The following is a 23,188-nucleotide window of genomic DNA, read 5'->3' on the forward strand; positions in this document are numbered from 1 at the left end:
AGAAAGAAAGAAAGAAAGAAAGAAAGAAAGAAAGGAAGGAAGAGAGAAAGAAAGAAAGAGAGAAAATCTAAAGACAAGGAAGGATATATTCAAAATTTTGAATGGAAAAGACCTCTACCCAAGATCTATTCAATCCGTTTATCAGATTAAAGGAGAAATGAGAAGCTTTTTAGACAAATAACAGCTAAAGGAATCCACTACCATAAAACCAGCCTACAAGGGACACTAAGATGACTCTTACAGAGAAATACATTGAAGGATTTTACTCAAAGAGGGTTTAAAGAAACAAACAGCTAAATCAAATGAAGACAAGCTTCTGGACTCAGACTGCAGAATTGAGGTGGTTAGGGGTTAGGGAAAACTGAAGAGAAACAGAGTGAGTTTTGAGGGTGGGGGGAGTCCAGTGTGGTTTGGTGGAGGAATACTGACATTCTGGTGGTGGGTAAAGTGTAGTAACACATTCTGAAGAGGTGAGAAAATGAACCTAAAGCATTTATATTACTGTAAGCCAAGCTTACTTCAATAAAGTAAGCCTTCCCTCAGTAAGAAAATGATGAGAAAGACTCACACCTGAGTCCTTCATTAGGCTTGGCCAGTTCAGGGTCCAGAGCAGGGATCTGGGCCTGGAAATGCAGACTGAATAGCAGAGCAATATGCACATTCCCAGAGAAGCAGCTTGAGCAGTAAAATAACTGCCCATAGAGCTGGGTGATGGCTCACCAGGTAGAGAGCACACATTACCATAAGCAAGGACCAACGTTCAAGGCCCTGGCTCCCACCTGCAGTGGGGGAAGCACCATGAGCATTACAGCAGTGATGTAGCATGCTCTTAGTTTCTCTCTGTATCTTACCCTCTATCAAAAATGAAGGGTGAAAAGAAGAGGTCAGGTTAAAGGAGGTGCATCTGGTTAAGCGATGGCAAAACAAGAAAAACATTTAAACAAGCAACTCAAGAGTTTTTGACCTAAACTCTTGACCTTTGTGCTGGCCAACTCATGTCATTTCATATTTCAAGGGATTCAAGTGAAAACCAAATCTCCCTAGCATTCATGCAAATAAATAAAAGCAACACTTTCAGAGCACCCGGAGAAGAATGGAAATAACAGAATGGTAAGGAAGGCCCCACACGTATGGACATCTAATCTTTGACAAAGGGGCCCAGACTATTATATGGGGGAAGCAGAGTCTCTTCAACAAATGGTGTTGGAAACAATGAGTTGAAACATGCAGAAGAATGAAACTGAATCACTGTATTTCACCAAATACAAAAGTAAATTCCAAGTGGATCAAGGACTTGGATGTTAGACCAGAAACTATCAGATACTTAGAGGAAAATATTGGAAGAACTTTTTACCACATAAATTTTAAAGACATTTTCAATGAAATGAATCCAATTACAAGGAAGACTAAGGCAAGTATAAACCTATGGGACTACATCAAATTAAAAAGCTTCTTCACAGCAAAAGAAACCACTACCCAAATCAAGAGACCCCTCACAGAATGGGAGAAGATCTTTACATGCCATACATCAGATAAGAGTTTAATAACCAACATATATAAAGAGCTTGCCAGACTCAACAACAAGACAACAAATAACCCCATCCAAAAATGGGGGGAGGACTTGGACAGAATATTCACCACAGAAGAGATCCAAAAGGCTGAGAAACACATGAAAAAATGCTCCAAGTCTCTGATTGTCAGAGAAATGCAAATCAAGACAACAATGAGATATCACTTCACTCCTGTGAGAATGTCACACATCAGAAAAGGTAACAGCAGCAAATGCTGGAGAGGGTGTGGGGTCAAAGGAACCCTCCTGCACTGCTGGTGGGAATGTCAATTGGTCCAACCTCTGTGGAGAACAGTCTGGAGAACTCTCAGAAGGCTAGAAATGGACCTACCCTATGACCCTACAATTCCCCTCCTGGGGATATATCCTAAGGAACCCAACACATCGATCCAAAAAGATCTGTGTACACATATGTTCTTGGCAGCACAATTTGTAATAGCCAAAACCTGGAAGCAACCCAGGTGTCCAGCAACAGATGAGTGGCTGAGCAAGTTGTGGTATATATACACAATGGAATACTACTCAGCTGTAAAAAATGGTGACTTCACCGTTTTCAGCGGATCTTGGATGGACCTTGAAAAAATCATGTTGAGTGAAATAAGTCAGAAACAGAAGGATGAATACGGGATGATCTCACTCTCAGGCCGAAGTTGAAAAACAAGATTAGAAAAGAAAACACAAGTCAAACCTGAAATGGAATTGGAGTATTACACCAAAGTAAAAGACTCTGGGGTGGGTGGGTGGGTGGGGATAATACAGGTCCATGAAAAATGATGAATGAAATAGTGGGGGTTGTATTGTTAAATGGGAATCTGGGGAATGTTATGCATGTAAAAAAAAAAAAAAAGAAGAAGTAGAAATGCAAAGCAGAAATTGACTGAGTTTGGAGTATGGCACCAAAGTAAGAAAGCAGAAGTACACTAGAGTTTGCAGTGAGTACCTCCCTAACACTTCCTCTCCACTATTCCAAGCTTTGGGTCCATGATTGCTCAACAATTTGTTTGGCTTTGTATGTTAACTCTCTTTTCAGTCACCAGGTTCCAGGTGTCATCAGGATGCCGGCCAGGCTTCCCTGGACTGAAGACCCCACCAATGTGTCCTGGAGCTCCGTTTCCCCAGAGACCCACCCTACTAGGGAAAGAGAGAGGCAGACTGGGAGTATGGACCGACCAGTCAACGCCCATGTTCAGCGGGGAAGCAATTACAGAAGCCAGACCTTCTACCTTCTGCAACCCTCAATGACCCTGGGTTCATGCTCCCAGAGGGATAGAGAATGGGAAAGCTACTGGGGAGGGGGTGGGATATGGAGATTGGGTGGTGGGAATTGTGTGGAGTTGTACCCCTCCTACCCTATGGTTTTATTAATTAATCCTTTCTTAAATTAAAAAAAAAAAAAGGAAAAAAAATAATAATAACCTGCAGGCAGGGAAAGTCTTAAGGGTAGAAAAAAAAAATAGCTGAAAACTTCACTAGTCTAGACAACATCAAAGACATAAAGATTCAAGAAGCCCAGAGGGGACTTCAACACTGCACTCTCTCAACTTGACAGATCATCCAGGCAGAAAAATAAAAAATGAGGAGATAGATAAACTAGAACTATTGGGCATTTTCAGAGCCATTCATCCCAAGAAACTGGAATACACATTTTACTCAAGTCCACATGGGTCATTCTCAAGGATAGACCATATGTTGGGTCACAAAGACACAAAGACAGCATCAGCAAATTTAAGAACACTGAAATCATCCCAAGAATCTTCTCAGACCACAGTGGAATTAAACTAACACTTAACAATCAACAAAAGATTAGTAAGAGTCCCAAAATGTGGAAGCTCAACAGTACACTCCTTAACAACTACTGGGTCAGAGGAAATAAAGGAAGAAATCAAAATGTTTCGAGAGTTCAATGAAAAGGAAGACACAAGCTATCAAAATATTTGGGACACAGCTAAGGCAGTGCTGAGAGGGAAGTTCATAGCCATACAAGCACACATTAGGAAACAAGAAAAAGCACAAATAAACAGCCTGACTGAACATCTTAAAGACCTAGAAGAAGAAGAACAAAGGAACCCTAAAGCAACCAGAAAGACAGAAATCACTAACACTGGGCAGAAATCAATAACACTGAAATTAAGAAAACCATACAAAAGATCAATGAAAGTAAATGTTGGTTCTTTGAAAGAGTGAACAAAATCGACAAACCTTCAGCCAGGCTCACAAAACAAAAAGGGGAGAAACCTAAAAATAAATCCGATCATAAATGAAAGAGGAGCTATCACAACAGACACTGCAGAAATTCAAATATCATGCAAGGCTTCTATGAACAACTATATGCCACCAAGCTAGAGAACCTGGAAGAAATGGACGATTTCCTACATACCTACCAACTTCCAAAACTAAGTAAAGAGGAAGTAGGTAACATGAACAGGCCCATCACAGCTAATGAAATTGAAACAGTTATCCAAAATCTTCCCAAAAATAAAAATCCTGGACCAGATGGTTTTACAAATTAATGAATTCTACAAAAACCATCAAAGAAGAACTAATACCTCTACTTTTAAAAGTCTTCCATAGGACTGAAGACACTGGAATACTCCCTTCCAGCTTCTATGAAGCCAACATCACTCTGATACCAAAAGCAGACAGGGACACAACCCCAAAAGGAAACTACAGATCAATATCTCTGATGCATATAGATGTGAAAATATTGAACACAAAAGAAAAAAAAAAAAAAAAAAAGAAAATATTGAACACACACACATGGCCAAGGCTGGGACCCTTGTGCTATGTGTGAGTTGCTGCAGCACTGGAAGAAGCTCTGGTGCTGTGGCATCTCTCCCTCTGTCTGAATGAAATTAATGCAAGGCCTGGGGTCCATGGAGAAAACAAAGAAGCAAATGTTTGTGAGGAGTACCTACCAAGTGGAAATAAGATCATTTGCTGCCCTTAAATCCCCTCTTACTAGGGGTGCTGGGAGTTAAGTCACCTGCTAGAACTCACATTTAACCATGTACAAGGCCCTGGGTTCAAGTCCCTGGTCATCACATGGAGGGAGCACTTGCAAAGGGAAATTCCACAAGCAGTGGGGGAGTGATTCACCACCATTACTAATGAAACTAAAAACAAAACAAACAAACAAACAAAAAACATTCTGTCTCTTACCCTCTATCTGGGAAAATGGAAAAAAGAAAGAGAGAGAGAAAGGAAGGAAGGAAGGAAAGAAGGAAGGGAGGAAGGAAGGAAAAAGAAAAGAAAAATAAAAGGAAAGAAAGTCTTCTGGAAGTAAGGTGAGAAGTCTTTATTAATAAAAGAGTGGAGGAAGATCTAATATTTAGGCACATAGTATTTATTTATTTGTTATTGGATAGAGAAATTGAAAGAGAAGGGGAAGAGAGAAAGGAAGAGAGATGGCTGTAGAGCTGCTTCACTGCCTGTGAAGCAACTCCACTGCAGGTGGGGAGCCGGGGGCTTGAACCAGGATCCTAACCTATCCTTGCACTTTGCACCACGTGTGCTTAACCCACTATGTTACTGGCCAACTCCTTATTTAGGCATATTCTCATCATATTTCTCAACAAATCAAGCTTCCAAACCAAAGCTTAACTGTCGTATGCTTTACATTGGTTTGTCCTAGCCCTCCCCCCGCCAAGAGAATTGGATCAGGCCTGCTAATTTCGTGGGCCCGCTTGGCCCCGCCCCAGAGGAACCCAGAGAGAGGGTTCCTGAGTCCGAGAGTTCCTGAGTTTCTGAGTCCGAGAGTTCCAGAGTGACAGAGTGACTGAGTTCCTGAGTTCGAGAGTTTCAGAGTTACAGAGTAAGAGAGAGTTCCACAGTGTAAGAGTTTCAGAGGGCTCCCGAGTACCAGAGTTCAGAGTTCCAGAGTAAGGGAGAGGTTTCCTGAGTTCGAGAGAAAAAGAGAGAGTGCTTGCGCCGCCGCAAAGAGGCAGCAGAGTTCTGTTTGGTGATTAGTTTGTGTTAGTTTATGAATCGTTGTTCCTGAATAAAGAAATACAGCTTCCCTGCCCAGCCGTTGTCTCCGCGTCTCTGTTACCTGCCCGTGAAGCCAGCCCGGCCAGCCAGAGCCCGAGAATTTTAACAACAAATGGCGCCCACGTGGACCTGACCTGCGCATCTCTCAGATAAGTAAAGACAATTTGGCTTCCTATGCACTATGGCCTTCTCTTCTGTTTGTGAAGAGATCTCCAAAGGCCTCTGCTCTTTCTTCACGAGACTGTTTTGCTGTTTCTGGAACATTTATCTCTGGACCACTCTGTGGTTTCCACTCGCTCGGGCGAACTCAGAACAGCCAGCGAGAAGAGCCAGCGGGCGGGAGGCGAGGCGCGGAGCTGCTGTTTCCACCTGGTTAAACAGCCAGCCAGCCGGCTGTGCCCAGACAACCCCGCGCACCGCGCCCGCAGCCCTGCAGCCCCGCAGGAGGCTGACGCCAGCCCGCAGGAGCCCGATGCCACCATGCAAGAGCCCGATGCCAGCACGCTAGAGCCCGATGCCCCCATGCAAGAGCCCGAGTCCAGCCCACAGGAGCCGGCTCTCCACCGCGTGGAGCAGGGCACTGGACATGTGATCCCTCCACGCTGCTCGGCCACTGCGAGCAGGGCAGCAGACATGGCAGGGCCATGGGGCAGGGCCACGGCGGCCTATCATGGCCGCCACCCCTGGGCACCTAGGCTCATGCCTTCTACAAAGATGGCCTGCCTGCCCTCTTTCTATGAATTCTGGAACCATCCCGGGCCTCCCGGACCCCTGGGCTCCCTGCCGAAACTGGGCACACGAGATCTCCAGCCGCCGGTCTGGTCTGAAGGCAGACAAGCTGGAGTACGCAGAGATTTGTGCAGAGATCGCAACCTGCAATTCCTAAAAGTGAAGCTGCGCGGGAAGCCACCTCCGGATGGCTTCCCCCCAACAACTAAGACAGTACCCCCCCAACAGAACTAAGAACCCCCCCCCCAACAACTAAGACAGTACAGATTTAAATTCGTGTTTAAAATGACATGTCTTCGTAACAAAGGTTTCTCTCCTTGTGTATTAATGACCATGTTTATGTGTATGTTTAAATTTTGGTAAACAGTAGCTTTAAGGCTAAATTCTTACTAGTCAAAGTTAAATGAAAAAGGTTTTCAATGTAATTCTCATAAAGATAAAATTAACTTACACTTAAAGTCTAAGGTAAAAATTAGTTAACAATCAATATATTTTAACTAAGTTAGTCTAAACAAAAGGTTAAATAGACTTGTTGATATGTAAAACACTACCTTCTCTATTAGAAATGGTAGATCGCACAATGGCTATGCTAATTATTCTCATGCCTGAGGTTTCCTCTCCGGCCCACACCTAGGGTGTGTCTCCATCTTGAATGGGTGTAACAAAAGGTTAAAAGACGTTGTTGATATGTAAAAGTCTCAAATTCCTTCTCTATTAGAAACGTTGGATCCTACAGTAGATATGCTAATAACAAGTTTTGTTTCATAGTAAGTAAGTTGCAGCCAGCTGCCTGTGGGACCCTAGGCCGTTCCCCGCCCCCATACAATTGCCCGTCGAGGCAAGTACGCCCCCCCCCTCCAGGCAAAAAATGTTTTTTTTTAAGCTGATAAAGTTTAGTTTGTGCCAGTTTCTTTTTAAAAAAAAAATGCCTGTACGATATAGGTTTCTGTTCACCCCACACCCTTGATACTATAGTCATTTAGTTAAAAAGAAAAGGGGGAATTGTCGTATGCTTTACATTGGTTTGTCCCAGCCCTCCCCCCGCCAAGAGAATTGGATCAGGCCTGCTAATTTCGTGGGCCCGCTTGGCCCCGCCCCAGAGGAACCCAGAGAGAGGGTTCCTGAGTCTGAGAGTTCCTGAGTTGCTGAGTCCGAGAGTTCCAGAGTGACAGAGTGACTGAGTTCCTGAGTTCGAGAGTTTCAGAGTTACAGAGTAAGAGAGAGTGTGCCTGCGCAGCCGCAAAGAGACAGCCGAGTTCTGTTTGGTGATTAGTTTGTCTTAGTTTGTGAATCGTTGTTCCTAAATAAAGAAATACAGCTTCCCTGCCCAGCCGTTGTCTCCGCGTCTCTGTTCACCACCGTGAAGCTACCCACCCAGCAAGAGCCTCCGAAAATTTTAACAACACTTAACTATATCAGCATGCATGTGTACAAACATGTAATTGTCTACTTTCATAAATCATTTCATCTATTTTTTTAAGAGGGAGATAGAAGCAAAAAAAAAAACAGATAGTGAGAGATCACAGCACAGAAGCTTCCTTCAGTACAGTAGGAGCTGGGCTCCAACCTAGGTTGTGCATATGGCAAAACAGCACACTATCCAAGTGAGCTGACTTGCTGGGCCCACACTTAACTTCTAATAGACTGGCTGGAAAATATATCACTAGATAGGACGTGTGCCTGGCTGCGTACTATAAGCATGGCCCCAGTACCAAGTTAAACACACATATTGCCATGTATAAGGACCTAGGCTGAAGCCCTGCTCCTCACCTGCAAAGGGGAAGCTTCATGAGCAGCGAAGCAGTGTTGTAGGCAAACTATTTCTCTTTCTCCCTATCAACTCTTCTCTATCCTAGCAAATAAAATAGAAAGTGGGGGGGGGATGGCCACCAGGAACAGTGGAATCATAGTGCCAGCACCAAGCCCCAGAGATAACCCTGGTAGCTAAAGAGAAAAAAAAAAAAAAAAAAGGACATTCAGACTTCGTGGACTGAACATTATGTGCTTTTTTGTTCTCAAACTTGACACCCTACTTTAACTATCAATATTATGACAGGGTGTTTCCCTATGACCTCAAGGTTCTAAAAGTATTTTAAGTCAGTCTTCAGATTTATCAACAAAACAATTAATCCAGCCATCAGCTTGTCATACTGTTTTAGAAGGTGTATCTGTGTTGTTGTTGTTGTCAGTTTTGTTTTTTGCATAAAGGAAGGAAAAGAAAAGGCAAAGGCAAACTAAGCCTAACACAGCACATTAGGAGGAAACACTATTGTGAAACTGTGGAGTCTGTGGGTCTGGTCTGTCTCCAAATATGTGGGAGCAAGAAATTCTCTAAACGCATTATCTGTCCTTGTCACACGTGTTTCCCCATAGCTCACAAGGTGATTGTGATCAGTGTTTATGACAGTTAAAAAAATAAGTAAAAATGGGGGACTTCCAGAGGCAGGACTACAAACAGTAGCAGATCTGTTTCTCTCCTCTCCTCTCCTCTCCCAGATCAGCTAGGAATACCAAAGGAGACCACCTGGGACTGAAACAAGACAGGACTAGAATGACTAGAATGACTACAGGAACCCACCAAATCACCGTCTCCCATCCTCCTGTATCTCCAAACTCAGTGGCCAGTCACCTAACTCAAGTTGGACGTGCTAAGATCGACCCAGTCTGGAAAAGAGAAATTTCCCATGAGTGGTCATCCCACTTCCGGTTATCTTGTCCATCTCCAAAACTCTCTCCATTTACACTGTCTGAACTGGAAGACGCTTTGAAGAGGGTTAAACCGGGAACGGCTGCTGGCTATGATAACATCACCCCAGAACTCATTCTTAACCTGGGCCCCGCGGCAAAGAAGTGGCTCGCTTCATTCCTGTCCCACATCTTGGAATCTGAGTCTATGCCCAAAGTTTGGTGTCGTGCGAAGATTATAGCGGTTTTGAAACCAAAGAAAGACCCAACACTGGCCGCCAGCTATAGACCAATTTCTCTCCTCTCCGTGTGTTACAAACTCCTTGAGAGGCTGCTTCTGTCACATATTTCTCATCTTACAGAGAAATTCCTATCACCCGCCCAAGCTGGTTTCCGCCCAGGAAGATCTACCTGCGAACAAGCCCTGGCCCTCTCAACTTACATTGAAAATGGATTCCAGAAGAATTTAAAGACGGGTGTTGTCTTTGTTGATCTCATAGCAGCCTATGACACGGTCTGGCACCGTGGTCTCCTAGTCAAGATCTCAAGATGCCTGCCTCCATGGGTGGTCAACACTATATCGTTTCTTCTCCAAAACAGAAGATTCCGGGTGCATCTGGGTGACAAGTCTAGCAGATGGAGACTTGTCTCAAGTGGCCTCCCCCAGGGCTCTGTTCTGGCTCCTACACTATTTAATATTTACATCAATGACCTCCCAGAAACTTCTTCAAGGAAGTTCATCTACGCCGATGACATCTGCTGTGCAACTCAGGTATCCAAGTTCGACATTCTCGAGGAAACACTCACGAAAGACATGTCTCTGATATCTGATTACTGTAAAAAATGGTGACTAATTCCTAGCACTGCAAAAACGGTATCATCTGTTTTCCATCTACACCATGCCTCAGCCTCGCATGAGCTTAATGTGCAGCTTGGCGATACGAGAATCCGGCATGAAGCCCAGCCAGTCTATCTTGGCATTACTCTTGATCGCACTCTGTCATTTCACGAACATCTCATAAAAACTGCAGCAAAGGTGGGCACGAGGAATAACATCATTGCAAGACTGGCCAGCTCCTCATGGGGCGCGAGCGCTTCCACACTACGATCATCATCTCTGGCATTATGCTATTCCACTGCAGAATACTGTGCCCCAGTATGGTTCCGTAGCCCCCATGTCCACTTGGTCGATTCCAAATTATATTCCTCCATGAGGATAATTTCTGGAACCATCCGTTCCACCCCGCTTCCATGGCTGTCAGTTCTTAGCAACATCGCCCCGCCAGATATTCATCGGGATGCCACATCATCTAAGTTCATTTCCCACGTCTACGCTCGACCGGACCTGCCAATATACGCGGATATCTTTGCCCACCCTGTCCAACGCTTGACGTCTCGTCACCCAATCTGGTCCCCTACGCCTACACTGAACTTCTCTGTTCCAGACTCTTGGAAACAGAGTTGGCAGTCAGCTGAGGTAAAGAACAAACACCTCATCACAGACCCCTGCAAGCGTCAACCCGGCTTTGACCTAGCACGTTATGATTGGGTCCTCCTCAATCGCTATCGAACAGGCCATGGCCGGTGCGCCGCTATGTTCCATCGCTGGGGAATCAGAGACGACCCGAACTGCCCCTGTGGCTACAGACAGACTATGACCCACATAGTAAACAACTGCCACCTCTCCAGATTCAAAGGAGGTCTCGAAACTTTACATCAGGCTCAACCTGATGCTGTTGACTGGCTACGGAAGAAGGGCAAACGCTAGAAGAAGAACCAGTGAGTGCAAACACATGGCTGGTGACAGAGAGGAGCCTAAGGAGAGACTAAGTGGCTGGTAACAGTCCGACGGTCTATCAGCTGAGACTCCACCTCCAGTCTGTCCCACTAACAAAGGGACAGCTGAAGGGAGGAGAGGACTCCCCGGAGACTCACCAAGTGCAACTCTGAGTCTCCACTGCTATTGCCCCCAAAATCTGGAGCAGCAGCAGGGAGGGACACCCGGGGACAGAGATCTAACCAGGAAATTCAGGAGAAGACCTATACCTCAGTGGCATAGCTGTGGGTCTGTGAAAGTCTCTTTGCATAACCACCGGACTATCTCTACCTTATCTCTTGGTTAAGTTAGAAGCCCTCAGGCTCCCATAGCCTACAGAGAAGAAAAAAAACAAAAAGAGGCTTTTAAATCACTGAGCTCCAACTCAGGGATTAAAATACTATTGAAACAACTGTTAACTTCCACCACTGTGAACCCTTTAATTACCTTACTTAGACACAAGTCAATCCAGGAAATAGTGATCAGTAATTTGAAAAGTACTAAGGGAGGGAACTCATAACATAATATATAAAATGGGTAAACCAACAAGAAGAAATATTGGAGAAACTAACCAGGACAACAGTCTAGCTAAAAGCCCCCCAGAGGGTAAAGCACAAAATAATGAGTTCAACATCCAAACATTAGCTAAGGAAATAATCACAGGAGTGAGTAAAGAGTTTGAAAGAATTGGAATCAGAAATACAGGAAAAACAAATGAGACTCTGGAAGAAAACACTAACTATCTCAAGGTTATTAGAGAGCTGAAAGCTGAAATAGCTGAGCGAAGAACACAACTAGCTGAACAAGCTAAAACAGTATCAGAACAGGGAAACAAAATAGATGAACTCCAGAAAACAGTAGAGGGCAGAGAGAATAGAATCAATGAGGCTGAAGACAGAATTAGCAAGATCGAGGACGAATTAGAGACAACTAAAAAAGAAGTAAGAGATCTCAAAAACAGATTAAGAGATGCTAAAAACAACAACAGAGACCTATGGGATGACTTCAAAAGAAACAATATACACATTATTGGCTTACCAGAGGAAGAAAGAGAGGGAAAGAAAGAAAGCATTCTTCAGGCCATTAATAGCTGAAAACTTCACTAGTCTAGACAACATCAAAGACATAAAGATTCAAGAAGCCCAGAGGGTCTCAAAAAGAATTAAGCCAGAATTAAAGACACCAAGACACATCATATTTATAATAGAAAGGAATAAGGATAAAGAAAGGATCCTGAAGGCTGCAAGAGAAAAACAAAGAGTCACCTACAGAGGAAAACCCATAAGATTAGCAGCAGACTTCTCAACACAAACACTACAGGCCAGAAGAGAATGGGAAGATATATATTGAGTGCTCAGTGAGAAAGACTTTCAACCAAGAATACTATATCCTGATAGACTGTCAATCAGACTAGATGGAGGCATCAAAACCTTATCATACAAGCAACAGTTGAAGGAATCAACTATCACCAAGCCTGCCCTGAAAGAAGCTCTGAAAGGTCTTCTATAAACAGTCAGACCATCATAAATAGGACATATACCAGAACACTCTAAAACTCTACAAGAATGGCGTTAAGATATCTTCAATCTTTGATATTAATAAATGTCAATGGCCTGAATTCACCTATTAAAAGACACAGAGTAGGAAGATGGATCAAAAAACACAACCCAACAATATGTTGTCTACAGGAAACCCACCTAACTCAACAAGACAAACACAGACTTAATGTGAAAGGATGGAAAACTATCATACAAGCCATTGGCCCACAAAATAAGGGGAGGAACAGCTATTCTCATATCTGACACGATAGACTTTAAAATAAATAAAATCTAAAAAGATAGGAATGGACACTACTTAATGCTCAGAGAATCAGTCAATCAAGAGGACTTAACAATTATTAACATCTATGAAACCAATGAGAAACCATCTAAATACATCAAACATGTACTGAAAGAGCTACAGCAGTATATTAATAGCAACACAGTCATAGTAGGGGACTTCAACACCCCACTCTCTCAACTTGACAGATCATCCAGGCAGAAAATCAATAAAACATAAGGGAGCTAAATGATGAGATAAATAAACTAGAACTATTGGACATTTTCAGAGTCATTCATCCCAAGAAACTGGAATACACATTTTACTCAAATCCACATGGGTCATTCTCAAGGATAGACCATATGTTAGGCCACAAAGACAGCATCAGCAAAATCAAGAGCATTGAAATCATCCCAAGAATCTTCTCAGACCACAGTGGAATTAAACTAACACTTAACAATCAACAAAAGATTAGTAAGAGTCCCAAAATGTGGAAGCTCAACAGTACACTTCTTAACAACTACTGGGTCAAAGAGGAAATCAAGGAAGAAATCAAAATGCTTCGAGAGTTCAATGAAAAGGAAGGCACAAGCTATCAAAATATTTGGGACACAGCTAAGGCAGTGCTGAAAGGGAAGTTCATAGCCATACAAGCACACATTAGGAAACAAGAAAAAGCACAAATAAACAGCCTGACTGAACATCTTAAAGACCTAGAAGAAGAAGAACAAAGGAACCCTAAAGCAACCAGAAAGACAGAAATCACTAACACTGGGCAGAAATCAATAACACTGAAATTAAGAAAACCATACAAAAGATCAACGAAAGTAAATGTTGGTTCTTCGAAAGAGTGAACAAAATCGACAAACCTTAAGCCAGACTCACAAAACAAAAAAGGGAAAAGACCCAAATAAATCGGATAGTAAATGAAAGAGGAGATATCACAACAGACACTGCAGAAATTCAACATATCATGCGAGGCTTCTATGAACAACTATATGCCACCAAGCTAGAGAACCTGGAAGAAATGGACAATTTCCTAGATACCTACCAACTTCCAAAACTAAGTAAAGAGGAAGTAGGTAACATGAACAGGCCCATCACAGCTAATGAAATTGAAACAGTTATCCAAAATCTTCTCAAAAATAAAAGTCCTGGACCAGATGGTTTTACAAATGAATTCTACAAATACCATAAAAAAAAAAAAAAAACTAATACCTCTACTTTTAAAAGTCCTCCAGAAGATTGAAGACACTGGAATACTCCCTGCCAGCCTCTATGAAGCTAACATCACTCTGATATGAAAAGCAAACAGGGACACAACCAAAAAAGAAAACTACAGACCAATATCTCTGATGAATATAGATGCAAAAATACTGAACAAAATTCTAGCCAACCAGCTACAGCAGTATATTAAAAAGACTGTTGTTCATCATGACCAAGTGGGGTTTATCCCAGGCATGCAAGGATGGTTTAATATACATAAATCAATCAATGTGATCCACCACATCAGCAAAAGCAAGACCAAAAACCACATGGTCATATCTATAGATGCAGAGAAAGCCTTTGACAAAATACAACATCCCTTTATGATCAAAACACTACAAAAAATGGGAATAGATGGAAAATTCCTGAAGATAGTGGAGTCTATATATAGCAAACCTACAGCCAACATCATACCCAATGGTGAAAAACTGGAAGCATTTCCACTCAGATCAGGTACTAGACAGGGCTGCCCACTATCACCATTACTATTCAACATAGTGTTGGAAGTTCTTGCCATAGCAAATAGGCAAGAGCAAGGAATTAAAGGCATACAGATTGGAAGAGAAGAAGTCAAACTCTCCCTATTTGCAGATGACATGACAGTATACATAGAAAAACCTAAGGAATCTAGCAAGAAGCTTTTGGAAATCATCAGGTAATACAGTAAGGTGTCAGGCTACAAAATTAACATTCAAAAGTCAGTGGCATTCCTCTATGCAAACACTAAGCTAGAAGAAATTGAAATCCAGAAATCAATTGCTTTTACTATAGCAACAAAAATAATAAAATATCTGGGAATAAACCTAACCAAAGAAGTGAAAGACTTGTATACTGAAAATTATGAGTCACTACTCAGGGAAATTGAAAAAGACACAAAGAAGTGGAAAGATATTCCATGCTCATGGGTTGGAAGAATTAACATCATCAAAATGAATATATTACCCAGAGCCATCTACAAATTTAATGCTATCCCCATCAAGATCCCAAACACATTTTTTAGGAGAATAGAACAAATGCTACAAATGTTTATCTGGAACCAGAAAAGACCTAGAATTGCCAAAACAATCTTGAGAAAAAAGAACAGAACCAGAGGCATCACACTCCCAGATCTCAAATTGTATTATACGGCCATTGTCATCAAAACTGCTTGGTACTGGAACATGAACAGACACACTGGGCAGTGGAATAGAACTGAGAGCCCAGAAGTGAGCCTCCACACCTATGGACATCTAATCTTTGACAAAGGGGCTCAGACTATTATATGGGGAAAACAGAGTCTCTTCAACAAATGGTGTTGGAAACAATGGGTTGTAACATGCAGAAGAATGAAACTGAATCACTGTATTTCACCAAATACAAAAGTAAATTCCAAGTGGATCAAGGACTTAGATGTTAGACCAGAAACTATCAGATACTTAGAGGAAAATATTGGCAGAACTCTTTCCTGCATAAATTTCAAAGACATCTTCAATGAAATGAATCCAATTACAAGGAAGACTAAGGCAAGTATAAACCTTTGGGATTACATCAAATTAAAAAGCTCCAGCACAGCAAAACAAACCACTACCCAAACCAAGAGACCCCTCACAATGGGAGAAGATCTTTACATGCCATACATCAGACAAGAGTTTAATAACCAACATATATAAAGAGCTTGCCAAAATCAACAACAAGACAACAAATAACCCCATCCAAAAATGGGGGGAGAACATGGACAGAATATTCACCACAGAAGAGATCCAAAAGGCCAAGAAACACATGAAAAAATACTCCAAGTCTCTGATTGTCAGAGAAATGCAAATAAAGACAACAACGAGATAACACTTCACTCCTATGAGAATGTCATACATCAGAAAAGGTAACAGCAGCAAATGCTGGAGAGGGTGTGGGGTCAAAGGAACCCTCCTATACTGCTGGTGGGAATGTCAATTGGTCCAACCTCTGTGGAGAACAGTCTGGAGAACTCTCAGAAGGCTAGAAATGGACCTACCCTATGATCCTCCAATTCCTCTCCTGGGGATATATACTAAGGAACCCAACATATCCATCCAAAAAGATCTGTGTACACATATGTTCTTGGCAGCACAATTTGTAATAGCCAAAACCTGGAAGCAACCCAGGTGTCCAACAATAGATGAGTGGCTGAGCAAGTTGTGGTATATATACACAATGGAAAACTACTCAGCTGTAAAAAAATGGTGACTTCACCATTTTCAGCTGATCTTGGATGGACCTTGAAAAAATCATATTGAGTGAAATAAGTCAGAAACAGAAGGATGAATATGGGATGATCTCACTCTCAGGCAGAAGTTGAAAAACAAGATCAGAAAAGAAAACACAAGTAGAACCTGAAATGGAATTGGTGTATCGCACCGAAGTAAAAGACTCTGAAGGATTCAGAGGACCTAGTGGGGGTTGGATTGTTATATGGGAAACTGGGGAATGTTATGCATGTACAAACTATTGTACTTACTGTTGAATGTAAAACATTAATTCCCCAATTAAAAAAAAAAATCAGAAAAGGAAAAAAAAAAGCACCAAAGGCATCCTCCATTGTCATAGTACTCCCAAGGGCTGTGCCAGGGGCTCAAGCCTGGGTTATACACATGGCAATGCAGGCGCCCTTCCAAGTGAGCTATCTCATCAGCGCACTGCTTTGACATTTTTAAGTTCTCCTCATACTGGTAATGCCTTCTGGTCCAGAGCTTTTGTTTTGGGGAGAGCTTTCTTTTCTAAGTCACTGTTTTTATTTCCATACTTCTGATTGGTTTACTTGGGTTTTCTGATTCTTCTTGGTAGGCAGTATTTTTCCAAAAATCTATTCTTTTTTTTTTTCAATTATCAAATTTGTTGCAGATATTGTTCATGGTTTTCTCTTAAAATCTTTAAAAAAAAAAAAAAAAAACACAAGTAGAACCTGAAATGGAACTGGCATATCGCAATAAAGTAAAAGACTCTGGGGTGGCTGGGTGGGGAGAATAGAGGTCCAAGAAAGATGACAGAGGACCTAGTAGGGGTTGTATTGTTATATGGGAAACTGGGGAGTATTATGCATGTAGAAACTATTGTATTTACTGTTGAATGTAAAACATTAATTCCCCAATAAAGAAATTTTAAAAACTCAAAAAAAAATAAGTAAAAAAGAATCCACAGTCAGGTGTTAAATATAACAGTGGAACTAGCAGATCTCCCAAAGATAAAGCAGTGCTTTTGAAGCTGACTGGCTCACTGAAGGATCATCCAATCTTCTTATAGACAACACATTCACTCCAAAGTCTTGCAAATCCAACCTTTGGCTAATGGCACTATCAGAAGCAAAGTCTCAAGAGTGTGAGAAGTTCAACCCTAAGTGCTGCTGTAAGACTCTGCAGATGTTATCATGAGGAAGTTGTAAAACATTACAAGAGCTCCAAGTTTAAACACTTCAGTGAAGTCTCTACACCAGACAGGAAGGAAACTCTCAAAGGTCAGGGGCTGAGGCCTGCAGGTCAAGCAGGGCCCCTCAAACACTCCTGTCCAGCTATCTGTTGGTATCCAGTCCATGAGCTAAGAATATTTTTTACTGTGTTATTTGCTAAGACTTATTTGATTTATTACATATGAGAAAGTTTCACTTGAGACACAGACAAAGAAGCCAGAGCATCATTCTGGGAACCTGAGACACACAAGTCCAGTGCTCTCCCAGTTTTAATGAATGGAGGTGGAAGAAAGAAAGATAGAGGGAGGGAGGGAGGGAGGAAGAGGGCAGCAAGGAGCATCCTGGGAGGTGGCTCAGAGGCTAGTGCACAGGCTTTGTATGCCTGGGGATGCAGGTTCAAGTCCTAAGTACCTAACACATCAGAGGGGAGTTGTGATATCTCCCCTGCTCATGAAATAAAGAAAAAAAAAAAAACTTTGAATGCAAAAGGATGTTATTTCATGCCCAGTTCATAAATACATATGAAATTCAGATCCCAACATCCAAGAGGACTGCTGTATCAGAAAGCAGCCATGTCTGCAAACCTGTGACTGCTTTCTCTCTCAAAGGGACACCTGACACCAACACCTCACACAGCCTGCCTAAGCTAAAAACAGCTGCCACTGGATCCTTCTCTTTTCTCTTTTTAAGAGTAAGTTATTTATTTATTTTTTATATTTATTTATTTATTTATTCCCTTTTGTTGGCCTTGTTGTTGGTGTAGTTATTATTGATGTCGTTGTTGTTGGATGGGACAGAGAGAAATGGAGAGAGGAGGGGAAGACAGAGGGGGAGAGAAAGATAGACACCTGCAGACCTGCTTCCCCGCCTGTGAAGCGACTCCCCTGCAGGTGGGGAGCTGGGGGGCTCCAACCAGGATCCTTAAGCAGGTCCTTGTACTTTGTGTCAACTGTGCTTAACCCACTGCGCTACCGCCCGTTTCCCCTTTTTTCTCTTAGTAAATTTTTTTTAATTTTAAGAGTTTTAAAATGTGTATTTATTGGATAGAGACAGAAATCAAGAGCGGATGGGGAGGAAAGAGGGGAGAATGAGCCATCTGCAGACCTGCTTCAGTGGGGACCAGGGCTCTCGAACCCAAGTCATTGTGCACAGCAGCACGTGTGCTGAACCAGGTGTGCTACCTCCTGGCCCCTGAGCTATCCTCTCAGAACCTTTTCAAAAAATAAGGGAGAGAGACAGGATAATGGTTATGTAAAACTTCTATGCCTGAGACTTTGAGATTCAATTCTCAACACCCCCAGACCAGAGCTGAGCAATGCTCTGGAAAAATAAAATAAATTGTTGTAAAAAGATTTTATTTATTTATTAATGAGAAAGATAGGAGGAGAGAAAGAAAGAACCAGATATCACTCTGGTACATGTGCTGCTGGGGATTGAACTCAGGACCTCATTCTTGAAAATCCAGTGCTTTATCAATAGCACCACCTCCCGGACCACATAAAATAAATTTTTTAAAAAGACAAAAATGAAGTTATGCCTACAAGAGAGATCTAAGTCAATAAAAATTCTGAATAAAGTGCTTGTCCCTAAAAAATACTAAAAAAAAAAAAAAAAAAAAAAAAGTTTTCCAAAATTGAAAGCCTAATTCTGTTTTCCATCTTACATCCCAAATGGAGGGAAAGAAATGGATAGAATGGGGGTGGGGGATAGGAGATAAGCAGAAGACCCAGGAGGGACCTTAGGACCAGGGCCTCTCAACTGGACAGGAGTCTCAGAACAGTTAGCAGTGGGCAGCTCACCTGGGCCACAGAAGCCTGGGGGTTGCCCAGCAGGTTTTTGAAGGAGCGCTTGGAAACCCATCTGAGCTGGTGACAGAAGGAGGTGGCATAGGTGACCTCATTGAAGGCTATGTTCTTCTTTTGGGGGACCTCTAAGAGCTGATCTAACTCAGCCTGGGAGTCTCTGAAAAAGGAGGAGCTGATGTAGAACTCAGCTAGCCTCTTGACGACCGATGTGTCTCTCTTGGGAGCTTCTGCCAGGTCCTTTGCTGTGGAGAGAGGGAACACTTCACCTGCTAAGTAACAGCAGATGTACTCACTTTTCTGCAGCTCCTTTCTTTCCCAGTACCTTGATTCAAAAGCTTGAGTACAGAAAGTTCATTCTATCATTGCGTCAAACATTCAGAAAATAGAAATGCAGCCGGGAGGGTAGCTCAGCAGGCAGAGCACAGGCCTTGCATGTGTAAGGCTACGGCTTCCGTACTTGACACTGAACTTGCCAGAGTGGTGTTCAGGCACCCCCCTCACAATCCCCATAAAAATGAACAAATACTTAAAAAGAAAAACATCTTGGATGGAACTTGAATGAATCATGTTGACGTAAGATAAGCAGAAGGAGAAGGATGCATATGGGATGATCTCACTTTTGGGTGGAAATTAAGAAACAAAGAAAGAAAACACAGGGGGGAAACAAGACTGACTGTGGTCTACTGCACCAGAGCCAAGGGACTCTATTTCTTAAAATGGATAATGAGAGAGGGGGAGGTAGGGGAGAAATAAAGAGAGACAGGGAGGGGACAAAGAGAATCAGAGCGTCACTCTGGCACGTGCAATGTCAGGAATTAAACTCAGGACCTGATGCCTGAGAGTCCAGCACTTTATCCACCGCACCACCTCCAGAGATGCAGTGGTGGTGGGGGGTGTTGTTGGGGTAGAGAGGGCATTGGGGACCCAGTTAATAGTGGAGGGAAATCTAAGTTGGTACACAGACACCTCTCATGGGGATATAAGAAAATGTCTTAAAAATTTTAATTCCCCCAAGAGTGATGGGAGAGGAGAAAACTAGCCTATAGCTAACTGGCTTGTGGACGTCCATAAACTCCTCTCCTACCCCCAGAGCTGCACTGGATGGGCTACCACATCACACCGCTTCAGCCAATTACACTGGACAGTGATCTTTCAAAGATTATCTATAAGGGCACTAGGACTGCACTCACCCTCTAGAGCATGCACCTTACCATGTGCAAGGCCTTGGGTTGAAAGCCCAGCACCACAGAGAAGCAGCATGTCTGCCTCTCCTTTTCTCCTTGTCTCTCCCTCTCTAAAATAAACCATGAAAAAAATGGTGGACAGGATGGGGTGGGTTGGGTGAGTGAGGGTGTTGGGTGAGGAGAGTGGTGCTGTGCCCCAGAAAGGACGACTCAGGGTGAGTAACTCTGAAGAACAGTGAGCACCCGACAGACCTGCCTACCTGCGTCAGCCTCCTCCTTTTGGTTCAGCGCCACAGCTGTGGAGTCTCCATTGATCACGTCCAGGAAGAAATCTGCGGGGTTGTTGTAAGCCTCACAGTGGTAGCCTGCAGGAGAGGGTAACACAGCTCTGCAAACCTCATCTTCTAGGAAAGGAACAGGATTCGCTGCATTGTAGGCAATGAGGGTGCATGCTGGGGCTGGGACTATGGAGACACCATTTGCCATTACCCTCCTCTTCCCTTTTTATATTTTCTGGCCCCGGGGTTATCACTGGGGCTCACTGCCTATATGACTCCACTGTTCCTGGTAGTCATTTTATTCCCCTCTCCTTTATTTTTGATAGACAGTATGAGAAAGAAAGAGACAGGAAGATATGATACTGCTTCATTGCTCATGGAGCTTTTTTTTTTTTTTTTTTTTGCTTTTTTATTTCTTTATTGGGGAATTAATGTTTTACATTCAACAGTAAGTACAATAGTTTGTACATGCATAACATCCCCCAGTTTCCCATATAACAATACAACCCCTACTAGGTCCTCTATCATCCTTCATGGACCTGTATTCTCCCGACCCACCCTCCCCAGAGTCTTTTACTTTGGTGCGATATGCCAATTCCATTTCAGGTTCTACTTCTATTTTCTTTTCTGATTTTCAACTTCTGCCTGAGAGTGAGATCATCCCATATTCATCCTTCTGTTTCTGACTTATTTCACTCAACATGAATTTTTCAAGGTCCATCCAAGATTGGCTGAAAACGGTGAAGTCACCATTTTTTTTTTTACAGCTGAGTAGTATTCCATTGTATATATAGACCACCACTTGCTCAGCCACTCATCTGTTGTTGGACACCTGGGTTGCTTCCAGGTTTTGGCTTTTACAAATTGTGCTGCCAAGATCATATGTGTACACAGATCTTTTTGGATAGGTGTGTTGGGTTCCTTAGTATATATTCCCAGGAGAGGAATTGTAGGATCATAGGGTAGGTCCATGTCTAGCCTACTGAGAGTTCTCCAGACTGTTCTCCACAGAGGTTGGACCAATTGACATTCCCACCAGCAGTGCAGGAGGGTTCCTTTGACCCCACACCCTCTCCAGCATTTGCTGCTGTTCCCTTTTCTGATGTAACTCATGGAGCTTTTTATTGGGTGAGCCACAACCTGGTTGGTTGGCTTCTATTTCTTTCTTTTTAAAAAATATTTATTTATTCCCCTTTGTTGCCCTTGTTGTTGTACTGTTGTAGTTATTATTGTTGTTGTTATTGATGCCATCATTGATGGATAAGACAGAGAGAAATGGAGACAGGAGGGGAAGACAGAGAGGGAGATAGGAAGAAAGACACCTGCAGACCTACTTCACCACTTGTGAAGCAACTACCCTACAGGTGGGAGCCGGGTGCTTGAACTAGGATCCTTATGCCAGTCCTTGTGCTTGGTGCCACCTATGCTTAACCTGCTGCACTACCGCCCAACTCCCTCTTGTTCTTCCTGGGGAATGAACCTAGGAACTGAGAGTCTCAGGTGTGAGAGTCTTTGTTGAATAATCATTATGCTGCCTCCCCAGCCCAGTGATATTTTAAAATGTAACTCTATAAGTGCTCTAAACTTCACATATCTGCATTATTATTGTTATTATTAGTATTATTGAGCAACTGCTTACTTGGCCATGTTCCTTACTTATTGATGGACTGAGTTCACCATCAGGTCAAATTTCTCAAACTGAACTTGCTAACTTCCAAAGTTGACAGGAAATACTGACAGACCTCAGTAGTTCAGGATTGGTGCTGCGAGGACTTTGACTAGTCTCTTCAAGTAGGGCTGCAGCTTTTACTGTTTTGGGTTGTTGCTGTCACTGGGACTTTGGTGACCCTGGGTGACTATTACTGCTAGAGCCAGAGACAAGGAAAAGAAAAGGCCACCAGCACCAGAACTTCCTCCAATGCAATGGGGGACCAGGCTCCGACCTGGGCCACACACATGGCAGAGCAGCGCACTACCCAAGGGAACTGTTTTGCTTCTGTATCTTATTTTTTTCTCTCTCCCTTTTTAAAATTACCTTTACTTATTGAGTAAAGACAGACAGAAATCAAGCAGGAAGGGGAGACAGAGCGGGAGAGAGACAGAGAGACACCTGCAGCACTGCTTCACCACTTGCAAAGCTTTCCTCCTGCAGGTGGGGACCAGGGGCCTGAACCCAGGTCCTTGCACACAGTAATGTGTGCACTCAACCAGTGCACCACCACACAACCCCTTATTTCTTAGCTGCCATTTGCTTCTGTTCCAACCGTTCCCTTTCCTTTCCTCCCTTTTCCTTTCCTTCCTTTTCTTCTCTCACCTCCTTTATTTTTTCTTACTCTCTTTTCCCCTTCTATCTCTTTTCCTTCCTCTCTCTTCTTTTTTTCTTCCCACCAGAGCACTACCCACCTCTAGTTAATTATGGCATCATGTGTAGAATTGGGTTATGTAAGCCCCCCTTAGACCCAGGGTATCTCATCTCATTATCTTATTTGTTTGTTTATTTATTAATTGCCTCCAAGGTTATCACTGGGGTTCGGTGCCTGCACTACGAATCCACTGCTCCTGAAGGCCATATTTTCCCCTTTGCTGCCCTTGTTATCGGTGTTGTTGTTTTTGCTGTTGTTATTGTTGTCAT

The 23,188-nt window shown here is 42.8% G+C and overlaps 1 protein-coding gene across 2 annotated transcripts in view; it reads right to left on the reverse strand.

The window, feature by feature from the left end:
* Nucleotides 1–23,188, reverse strand: part of ABCG2 (ATP binding cassette subfamily G member 2 (Junior blood group)) — a 71,739-nt gene that overhangs the window by 15,383 nt on the left and 33,168 nt on the right. For both annotated transcript variants that reach the window (XM_060187788.1, XM_060187789.1), the window contains 2 exons: nt 20,539–20,643; nt 19,089–19,336 (listed from right to left, as the gene is read on the reverse strand). In XM_060187788.1, coding sequence (XP_060043771.1) covers nt 19,089–19,336; nt 20,539–20,643 — 353 coding nt within the window. The remainder of the gene's footprint in view (nt 1–19,088; nt 19,337–20,538; nt 20,644–23,188) is intronic.

This window comes from Erinaceus europaeus, chromosome 3 (assembly GCF_950295315.1).
Source record: "Erinaceus europaeus chromosome 3, mEriEur2.1, whole genome shotgun sequence".
Lineage (NCBI taxonomy): Eukaryota > Metazoa > Chordata > Mammalia > Eulipotyphla > Erinaceidae > Erinaceus > Erinaceus europaeus.